The sequence below is a fragment of the Colobus angolensis genome, unplaced genomic scaffold, assembly GCF_000951035.1.
Source record: "Colobus angolensis palliatus isolate OR3802 unplaced genomic scaffold, Cang.pa_1.0 Scaffold8, whole genome shotgun sequence".
Classification (NCBI taxonomy): Eukaryota; Metazoa; Chordata; class Mammalia; order Primates; family Cercopithecidae; genus Colobus; species Colobus angolensis.
The window spans coordinates 16,795,497-16,807,001 of NW_012121820.1; the positions used below are offsets into that span (position 1 = coordinate 16,795,497).

Sequence of the window (11,505 nt, forward strand, 5' to 3'; positions counted from 1 at the left end):
AGAAGCTGGGACTACAGGCGCCCGCCACCACGCCCAGCTAATTTTTTTTTTTTGTATTTTCAGTAGAGATGGGGTTTCACCGTGTTCGCCAGGATGGTCTCGATCTCCTCACCTCATAATCTGCCCGCCTCGGCCTCCCAAAGTGCTGGGATTACAGGCGTAAGCCACCGCGCCCAGTCAAGGATTATTTTTTACATTTTTATATCAAATCCTATTTCTTTCACAGTACCTCTAATGTGTTTTCTGACCTTGGGCATAGTGATTATCTATTTATTTCTTAGATTTCAGTTTAGCTGTTTGAAACTAATAGTAGCTTAAACAAGAGAATTTATCTTTCACATAAAGTCTGTGTAAGTAGTATGGGACTGCTGTGGTTACCATGACCATTAAGAACCCAGGTCCTGGCCAGGCGTGGTGGCTCACGCCTGTAATCCTAGCACTTTGGGAGGCCGAGATGGGCAGATCACGAGGTCAGGAGTTCGAGACCATCCTGGCTAACATGATGAAACCCCGTCTCTACTAAAAATACAAAAAAATTACCCGGGCGTGGTAGCAGGCACCTGTAGTCCCAGCTACTCGGGAGGCTGAAGCAGGAGAATGGTGTGAACCTGGGCGACGGGGGTTGCAGTGAGCCGAGATTGCGCCACCACACTCCAGCCTGGGCGACAGAGCAAGACTCCATCTCAAAAAATTAAAAAACCCAGGTCCCTACAAGGATTTTTTGGCCGTTCTCAACACAGGGTTTCTAACTCAGTCCATGATGACTGCTTCCCTTCCGGATATCATATCTGCATTCTAGCCAGCAGGAAGAAAAAGAGCATGCCTCCTCACCTTCAGAACCCGTCCTAGAAGTTACATACACCAGTGCTGTTTATTTCCCACTTAGTCATGTAGCCACTTGTAGAATTTATTTATTTATTTATTTATTTTTTGGAGACAAGGTCTCGCTCAGTCACCCATGCTGGGGTGCAGTGGCAAGATCATGGCTCACTGCAGCCTCAACCTCCCAGGCTCAAGCGATCCTCTCACCTCAGCCTCATGAGTAGCTGGGACTATAGGCACAGACTACCACACCCAGCTAATTTTTTAATTTTTTGTAGATAAGGGATTTCGTTATGTTGCTTAGGATGGTTTCAAACTCCTGGACTCAACCAGTCCGTCCACCTCACCTTCCCAATGTGCTGGGATTACAGATGTGAGCCACTGTGCCCAGGCAGAATTTTCAAAGGGGCAAATACAGTCTTTATTACAGGAAGCCGGGTGTAAATGTCAAGGGTTCTGTTATTGCAGAAGAGGAGACAGACACTTTAAAACAACTCATTTATAGCTTCTACAACCATTCTTTGTCTTCTGTTCCTTTCAATTATAGCTCATTTATTTTTATTACATTGTGGGTTTTGGAGCAACTGATTCTCCAAGGAATTTCATCTTTTAGGGAAACCCCTTCTTTGAATGAAATAGTCTCCAGAAGTATAAACAAAACATATGAAAGCAGGGCTGCTTTGGTTGACAGGATGGTTAAGGGAGAGTCTTGCTCTTTTCACCACCTTTACTGGCTTCTCTTCTCTGTTCCTCCACCCCCTCCTATGCCTAAGGACTGTTTAAAATACAGAGCTTGAAAATATAGCGGCTTCCCCATTTACTTACCGTTTTTAATTTTCAAAATGGCAAATTATTGCCTCTGATAATTAACCTAAGTTTGAAAGAAATAAGGCTTTTTTTGGTGAATTCTTTATTTTGAATGTTGTTTTAGAATCTAACTTCCTTTTCCTTTCATTTAATTATAACCTACTCAGTATAGATTAGAAGCTAGAAAATATTAAAGGAACTGAAATGTCTGAATCTATAATAAATTCAAAATAACCATTCATTTAGTAAATTATAACGATTATCTATGCTGAACTCAGTGTGATGCTGGTGTTCTATGCCTAAACAGAATTTACTGTGAATGTTAGAATCAAAAGCCTTCCAGCATATGTGTATCCTATAAGCATTGGATCAGTTCTGTAAAAGATACTTTACCAAGTGTTACCTAATTACATATTATTTTTAATTCTTCTAGCTAGGACTATATCTCTTATCTTCTCCTTTCATGAATATAAAGTTCTAGTGTCTTTCCTTCTGCTCTGACCTTACTGTTTCCTCAGCATGGCTGGACCACAAACAAGGGGAGAGGATACAGAAAATTTGTTTGCTGTAAAATAAATCACTGGTGGCTTTGGAGTCAACTATTTGTCTCTCTTTATAGTAGATTACTGAGTAGCTTAAATTAGTTTTTAAGATCAGTTTGTAGGTATTTTTCTGCCAAAGATAATTTTCTGTAAGGGGTAACTTACTTTCTTTTTCTTTCCCCTCTGGAAATTTAAAGACATAGTTTGGGCCGAGTGCGGTGACTCACGCCTGTAATCCCAGCACTTTTTGGGAAGCCGAGGCAGGCAGATCTCCTGACCTCAGGAGTTCGAGCCCACTCTAGGCAACATGGTGAAACCACATCTCTATTCAAATACAAAAAAAAAATTAGCCAGGCATGGTGACACTTGCCTGTAGTCCCAGCTACTCGGGAGGCTGAGACACGAAAATCACTTGAGTCCGGAGGTGGAGGTTGCAGTGAGCCAAGATCGTGCCACTACACTCCAGCTTAGGCTACAGAGTGAGACTCTGTCTCAAAAAAAAAAAAAAAAAAAGTTTGAATAGAATAGTCTGGTTTAGGAATACCACATCACGGTTATCAATTCTTAAAATAATAAAAGTCTTGCAGGATCTTAGGGCCAGGGAATTGAACTGAATTTATTTTCACATGCTTTAAAAAAAAAAAGCTTTGTATCTTATTTAACATTCCTGTTTTGTTCCCATTGTGCTCATAAGAAGTGTAGAATATAGGAGCAATTTTTAAATGGTTTTGCTTTCTGACTCATTTTGGAGTCAAACGTTTATTATTTGGCATGTTAGGCCTCCTAGCAATTTTACCTGAACCCAAAGAGAATAGACAGACTTCTGAGCTTTGAAAAATTATGCGTTCGGGCCGGGCACAGTGGCTAACACCTGTAATCCCAGTACTTTGGGAGGCTGCAGTGCGTGGATTACTTGAGGTCAGGAGTTAAAGACCAGCCTGGCCAACATGATCAAACCCTGTCTCTACAAAAAATACAAAAATTAGCTAGGCATGGTGGTCTGCAACCGTACGCCCAGTTACTCGGGAGGCTAAGGCAGTAACTGCTTTACACAGAAGGCAGAGGTTGCAGTGAGCCAAGATGGTGCCACTGCACTCCAGCCTGGGTGACAAAGCGAGAATCCACCTAAGAAGAAAAAAAAAAAAGGAAAAATTATGTATTCATAATTGTCATGATGCAGGTAAATCCTATATTTCAATTTTTCTTACTTTACATAGTTGGCAGCATAGAGTAATAGATGACATCTTTAAAAAAAATTTTCAAGTAGCTTTGCTTTAATCTATATCCTCCTGCCATAGCAGTGAACTAGTGCTATAGAACAGAAATTTTATTTAATTTAGTATATCAACAGCCTATGTTTTTAATCTTGGTCTGAAAGCCCATGTTCATGGTAAGACATAAAAATTTGAGAAATGATTTATTTGGTGTTTTGCGTCAATGTGTTTGTTACCTTCTATTTTAGGTCTATCATTTGGCAAGTGTACGCTTACGTGATCTATGTCTAAAACTGGATGTTTCAAATGAGTTACGAAGGAAGATATGGACGTGTTTTGAATTCACTTTAGTTCACTGCCCTGATCTAATGAAAGACAGGCATTTGGATCAGCTCCTCCTTTGTGCCTTTTATATCATGGCAAAGGTAATGTATACATTGGGAGAAGAGGCTGGGCATGGTGGCTCACATGTATAATCCTAGCACTTTGGGAGGTCAAGGCAAGGAGATCGCTTGAGCCCAGGATTTCGAGACCAGCTTGGGCAACATGGTGAAACCTCGTCTCTGTAAAAAATGTAAAAAATTAGCTGGGCATTGTTGCTTGCACCTATAGGCCCAGATACTTGGAAGACTGAGGTGGGAGGATCTCTTGAGCCCAGGAGGCCAAGGTTGCAGTGACCCGAGATCATGACACTGCACTTCAGTCTGGGCAATAGAGCAAGACCCTGTCTCAAGAATAAAACAAGTTTCTGTACCATATTGCATATTGCTTTCTCATGATTTATTGTGCTGCCTCAGAAGAACATTTTACTTTCTAGTTGCTACAACATGTTTTAAGTCATAGAATAACATATCTTGCTTGTTTTTTAAAATTCTCATATATCTGATACAATCATTTGTCTTTACCACACTGGCCACACTGGCAGTCCTAGCAGATGTATACAGTTAAGATTTGATTTTTCAGCTTTTTGAGACAGAGCATATGTTTTTAAACTCCTTTGTGACCCCTTCTCCCAGAATGCCTCTTTGAAATCTCTGTAAAAAATAGGCCTTAGGCCGGGCGCGGTGGCTCACGCCTGTAATCCCAGCACTTTGGGAGCCCGAGGCAGGTGGATCACGAGGTCGGGAGATCAAGACCATCCTGGCTAACACGGTGAAACCTGTCTCTACTAAAAATACAAAAAATTAGCCAGGCATGGTGGCGGGCGCCTGTAGTCCCAGCTACTCGGGAGGCTGAGGCAGGAGAACGGTGTGAACCTGGGAGGCAGAGCTTGCAGTGAGCCGAGATTGCGCCACGCATGCCAGCCTGGGCGACAGGGCACAACTTCGTCTCAAATAAATAAATAATAGGTCTTAATAATTGTTACTGCAGCACTATGGCGGTTAACGAGAACATGCACCATACAAAAGGCAACAAAAAGGGAGCCAAGAAGAAAATGGTTGATTCATTTTTTAAGAAAGATTAATTTGATGTAAAAAAACACAGACTATGTTCAATACAAGAAATACTGGAAAGACACTAGTTACCAGGACTCAAGGAACCAAATTGCATCTGATAGCCTCAAGAGTCAGGTGTTTGAAGTGAATCTTGCTGATTTGCAGAATGGTGAAGTTGCAGTTAGAAAACTCAACCTGAAGGGACGGGCGTGGGCTCACGCCTGTAATCCCAGCACTTTGGGAGGCTGAGGCAGGCACATCATGAGGTCAGGAGATCGAGACCATCCTGGCTAACACGGTGAAACCCTGTCTCTACTAAAAATACAAAAATTAGCTGGGCGTGGTGGCACACTCCTGTAGTCCCAGCTACTCAGGAGGGACTCCTGAGGCAGGAGAATCACTTGAACCCGGGAGGCGGAGGTTGCAGTAAGCCAAGATCACGCCACTGCACTCCAGCCTAGATGACAGAGCGAGACTCTGTCCCAAAAAAAAAAAAAAAGAATTAAAAACTTATAAATGTTACTAACTAATCGTGTGTTTTCCAGAAGACTGTTAGAGTTCAGGCTTTGCCATTTCTAGCTCATCATTATAGAGAACAGGATTAGCACTAATGGACAGTGAAGCAAGGGAAAGGAGCAACTTAAGTGAAGTTTATGATCACAGAGATCCCAGAAGGAATTCCTTTTTCTTCCTTTTGGCCACCACTGTGACTTCCGTCTAAACGTTAGAAACCCTACAGTCTGTCCTGAAATGTTAAAACCTAATCCTATGATAGCCACTCAGTTTGATTGAGGATCATCACTGTAAGATATTTTTAATCCTTTGTATGTGGTTAATTTACTTTTAAGTAAGTACTTAAAATTAATAAAACTGGAGACTGCAGGGCATTAAACAGATCTGAGTTTTCTTATATCTTTTTTTATATAAAGAAATGGATTTTCAGTAGAGTCACACCATAGCAGTTTCAGTGCTTTTTGGTTAATGAAACTATTAAGTGATTCCCCACAGGCTACAAAGCCTGAACTGTAAAGGTAGAAAAAAATCATAAATGTTAGTGGTTTTTAGTCATGGACTGGCCTGGGGTTAATGGTTTTCTGCAAGGTTGCTCTCAGTGCCAACTTATAATTGAAATTTTGTTCAGAGCCATTTTTCTTTCAAAAAGCATTTGATAAGTGCAGTTTTTATTTTCCTTAGGTAACAAAAGAAGAAAGAACTTTTCAAGAAATTATGAAAAGTTACAGGAATCAGCCCCAAGCTAATAGTCACGTGAGTTACATTATTTTTCCTACTGTCCAAAAATAGATTTACTGTTTTCCACTGACAAGTTATATAAAAGGTAAACTTATTTTATAGTTTTAATATACTTCAGATTTTCTGTTTTAATGGATAACATTAAAACTCAAGAGATAATTTCATCAAAGGACAATTTCAATAGAAACCAGGAAATCTGTTTCCGATTCATCCATATACTTTCATATACTTCTCATAAGTTCTGCCATTCCATTTGTTCATTTAATGAAAGATATGTATAATGGCCAGGTGCAGTGGCTCACGCCTGTAATCCCAGCACTTTGGGAGGCGGAGGCAGGTGGATTACCTGAGGTCAGGTGTTCGAGACCAGTCTGGCCAACATGGTAAAACCCTGTCTCTACTAAAAATACAAAAATTAGCCAGGCATGGTGGCACACGCCTGTAATCCTAGCTACTCAGGAGGCTGAGGCAGGAGGATTGCTTGAGCCCGGGAGGCGGAGGTTGTTCCACTGCACTCCAGCCTGGCTGACAGAGCGAGACTCTGTCTCCAAAAAAAAAAGATATGTATAATAATACTATTCTTTAATTATGTAACTTTATTTTTTTAATGATATTTAAACCCAGTGAAATTTTAGGGTTCATTAACCTAACTACAGCTTCTTTTGCCATCTGCTAAGCATCCTAATGTTTGCATCTTTGAATAGATATTAAACATTTCTGATTATATTGTTCTGGCTGTGGTGAAAATTGCATGAAACCTTTCAGTCATGGTAGCAGAGTGGACTGGCACACAATAAGCATTTAATGAATGTTAATGTCATATTATTGTTAATATTGTACCTGAAGAACACAAGTAAATTACCTTAAGGGTTTGATCATTCAAGAACCTGGTTGCTCTGCTGTTAGGAAGCATAATGGTCTCTTCTCTGGCCCTGGAAATTATAGACAGAAAGGGAGTGAGAGTGGCCTAGATTGCAGACCAACACAGAGACGTGGCCTCAGTATTAGTAGTTATATCCCCTTCTAAGAGAGCTTTAAGCCCTAAAATACATTATAGCAAGCAATATAGAGACATTTGAAGAACCAAGTACAGGCATTTGTTATATCCTGTGATAAGCTAAGATTTTCTGGGCTTCTTCAGGAAAATCCCTCAGGAACAGAGCCTAGAAAGCTCTAGATTGTCCTTGAAGATTATTAAGGTGAAGTTAGTGTGAGTCAAAAATGGGCCAAGCCATGGCTCCCTGAATATCCTCTTAATACCAGTAACCTATAATATAGTACAAGGGGGAATGGATTATGCCTTTCCAGCTATCTCAGAGGTGAGATAGTTTAGGGGCAGAGAAGGGAAAAGATTTTCATGTGGCCATCTGAAAGGAGATGGGACTGGGCTAGGGGCAGAAAAACAAGCTGCATTAAGAACAAATGACTCTTGGCCAGGCGCAATGGCTCACGCCTGTAATCCCACCAGTTAAGGAAGCCAAGGCAGGCAGATTGCTTGAGCCCAGGAGGTCAGTGCTACAGTGAGCCATGATTGTGCCACTGCACTCCAGTCTGAGCCATGGAGTGAGACCCTGTCTCTAAAAAAAAAAAAAAGACCAATCGATTGTTGTGTAAGGAATTAAAAAGAGGAATTAATTCAGGTCTTTTGTTTTTGTTTGTTTGTTTGTTTTATTTTGTTTTGTATTTGAGACAGAGTCTTGCTCTGTTGTCCAGTCTAGAGTGCAGTGGTGCAATCTCAGCTCAGTGCAACCTTCACCCCCTGGCTTCAAGCAGTTATCCTGCCTCAGCCTCCCTAGTAGCTGGAATTACAAGTGTGTGCTACCATGCCTAGCTAATTTTTGTATTTTTAGTAGAGACGGGCTTTCACTATGTTGGCCAGGCTGGTCTTGAATGCCTGGCCTCAAGTGATCTGCCCGCCTTGGCCTCCCAAAGTGCTGGGATTACAGGTGTGAGCCACCGCACCTGACCAAATTCAGGTCTTTGAAGTTGCTTTTATTTAGTAAAACCCGATCATGAGTCTTTAGTTGCTATTTCTTCTATTTTATAAACTAAGCCCATCTTAGATGGTAAGCTCTTCTCCAGTATCGCCTCTTTTATGGTATGTGTTACCATCTATGCTTACTAGAGCTAATAACATTTTACCCTTGAGTATCACTTATACAGACAAATAGTGTTTCATTGGCTTGATATTTTGCTCTTCTCACTTTGATTTTGTTTAACCTGTACCTCTGTGACTGAGCAGTCCTTTTTTTCCCCTCTGGTGTTGTAGGTATATAGAAGTGTTCTGCTGAAAAGTATTCCAAGAGAATTTGTGGCATATAATAAAAATATAAATGATGACTTTGAAATGATAGATTGTGGTAAGTTATCCAGTTTAACATACTATATGTAAAACACATTGGATCACACTGTACATAATACAGTGGGTGTCAGACAACATGGAAATGTGAATCATGAGGAGGTGAGGTGGACAATACACACACGTTTTGAAAACAATTAAGTTTGAGATTAGAATGTGCTGGTATAGTTTATTGAAACCATTAATTTGCCCCCTGTTAATTGTGTTTTGGAAGAAGTTTTCTAGTCTACTTATACATGTTAATGAAACACATAAAAGTGACTTAATAAAATTCTAAAATCTGAATGACAGGGAAAACAAGGTAGCTGACAATAATCTTCCCGAGGAGTCTATTAAGAAAATGTCCTGGCTGGGCGTGGTGGTTCACGCCTGTAATCCCAGCACTTTGGGAGGCCAAGGCGGTCAGATCACGAGGTCAAGAGATCAAGGCCATCCTGGCCAACATGGTGAAACTCCATCTGTACTTTAAAAAATACAAAAATTAACTAGTTGTGGTGGTATGCGTCTATAGTCCCAGCTTACGGGAGCCTGAGGCAGGAGAATCACTTGAACCCGGGAGTTGGAGGTTGCAGTGAGCCGAGATCATGCCACAGCACTACAGCCTGGCAGCAGAGTGAGCCTCTGTCACACACACACACACACACACGCACACACAAACAAAAGAAAATGTCCTGTTCATAGAAGTATTATTTAATGGTAATTCTGCTACCACAGGCAAGACTGCACCCTCTTGCCACCATCATGCTGAGACTTCAGACACTAGTAATCTTTTTTCAAAGAAAAGAAAATCAAATGGTTAGTATTCATACACCTCTTCTGCCTACCTCCTTTCCCTTGTCTCATCTTTCCATGTATTTAAGGTGTATGTAATATATACATGTATATATACTGTGATTTCTTTTTGTTTTGTTTTGTTTGAGATAGGGTTCTGTCACCTACACTGGAGTGCAGTCATGATCATGACTCACTGCAGCATCGACCTCCCAGACTCAAGCAATCCTTCCACCTCAGCCTCCCGAATAGCTGGAACTACAGGCATGCGCCATCACCCTGGCTAATTTTTATATTTTTTGTAGAGACAAGATTTTGCCATGTTTGCTCAGGCTGGTCTTGAAATCGTGAGCTCAAGTGACCCGCCCACCTTGGCCTCCCAAAGTACTAGGATTACAGGCATGAGCCACTGTGCCAAGCCTAGGTACTGTGATTTCTTTAATGCCACAGTGTGAGACATTTAGGTCATTTCTCCTTTTCTTTTTTCTTTTCTTGTCTTGTCCTCTCCTGTCCCCTACTCTCCTTTCCTCTCTTCTCCCCATCCCCATCCCTTCTCTTCCCCTCCCCCTCCCCTGCCCTCCTTTCTCTTTTCTTTTTTCTTTTCTTTTCTTTTCTGAGACAGGATCTCACTCTGTTACCCAGGCAGGAATGCAGTGGCACAATCATGGCTCACTGCAGCCCTGACCTCCAGCACTCCTTTCATCTCAGTCTTGCTGTCACACCCAGCTAATTTTTTGTAGAGGTGGGATTTTGCCATGTTACCCAGGCTGGTCTCCAACTCCTGGACTTAAGCAATCTCCCTACCTTGGCCTCCCAAAGTTCTGGGCTGACAGGTGTAAGCCACCACGCCTGGCCAGGTTTCTTCTAGTTATGCACAGCTCTGTGATGAGCATCATTTGTAGCTTAAATATTTAGGCCACATCCTTAGGATAAATTCTTAAAAGAAAATCTGATGAATTAAAACAATTTTTTAAATTATGAAAATATCCATAATCATTATGGTGTCCACTGGGATATAAACTTTTAAGATTTCATTCACCAAAAAGATCTTTTAATAATGTCCTAGAATCTGACTTTTTGAGGATAATAGGCCAAACTCAATTCTTTTTACCTAAGTGTATTATTCTGGAGCCTTTTCAAGGCAGTGAGGAGTATATAAGATGGTAACCCTGGCCAGGTGCGGTGGCTCACACCTGTAATCCCAGCACTTTGGGAGGCCAAGGTGGGTGGATCATCTGCGGTCAGGAGTTCGAGACCAGCCTGGCCAACATAGTGAAACCTTGTGTCTACTAAAAATACAAAAATTAGCTGGGCATGGTGGTGAGCAGCTGTAATCTCAGCTACTCAGGAGGCTGAGGCACAAGAATTGCTTGAACCCAGGAGGCAGAGGTTGCAGTGAGCCAAGATCACACCACTGCACTCCAGCCTGGGTGACAGAGTGAGACTCTATCTAAAAAAAAAAAAATGCCGGGCACAGTGGCTAATGCCAGTAATCCCAGTAGTTTGGGAGGCCGAGGTGGGTGGATCATGAGATCAGGAGTTCAAGACCAGCCTGGCCAGGATGGTGAAACCCGTCTCTACTAAAACTATAAAAATTAGCCAGGTGCAGTGGGTGCAGTGGCAGGCACCTGTAATCCCAACTATTCAGGAGGCTGAGGCAGGAGAATCACTTGAACTCGGGTGGCAGAGGTTGCAGTGAGCCAAGATCCTGCCACTGCACTCCAGTCTGGGTGACAGAATGAGACTCCATCTCAAAAAAACACAACAACAACAATAACAAAAAACGCAGACAGTAACCCTGACAAACTATTAAAAAGCCTTTTTCTGTATTTGTTATACATGTTGCTTACCTATCTGGGGTGGTTTTTCTGTTCCTACAAAACCAGACATCAGAGGTTAGCTAGAAAGCTGTGGATCCCTTGCCTGTTATGTGTTTTTTCTATGAGAAACTAACTGCTAGCAAGTATCTGAGCTACAAGAGCAGTGAAGTAGAGAGTAGAAGTAAGCAAAGGTAATAGATGATGTCGTTTTCTGTTTTGTTTTCTTTTTGATAAGTGTCTGCCAAAGCAACTTGAGGTAACTGAGAGTTCACCACTTCCTGTATATATAGGTTTCAGATCAAATTCTGCTACACAATTCCTTTCTTTTTTTTTTTTTTTTTTTTTTTTTTTCTGTCGCCCAGGCTGGAGTGCAGTGGCATAATCTCAGCTAAATCCTCAGACTCTCAGACTCATGCTAAACTCCTTTCTTTTTATCACACCTCATATCCAATCACAAAATTCCTTTTTTTTTTTTTTTGAGAT

General features: G+C 41.4%; 1 protein-coding gene across 1 annotated transcript in view; it reads left to right on the top strand.

Annotated features, from left to right (window-relative positions):
* RBL1 (retinoblastoma-like 1) overlaps positions 1-11,505 on the top strand; it is a 111,118-nt gene that overhangs the window by 83,812 nt on the left and 15,801 nt on the right. The window contains exons 17-19 of the mRNA XM_011929212.1: positions 3,634-3,810; positions 6,016-6,087; positions 8,342-8,432. Coding sequence (XP_011784602.1) covers positions 3,634-3,810; positions 6,016-6,087; positions 8,342-8,432 — 340 coding nt within the window. The remainder of the gene's footprint in view (positions 1-3,633; positions 3,811-6,015; positions 6,088-8,341; positions 8,433-11,505) is intronic.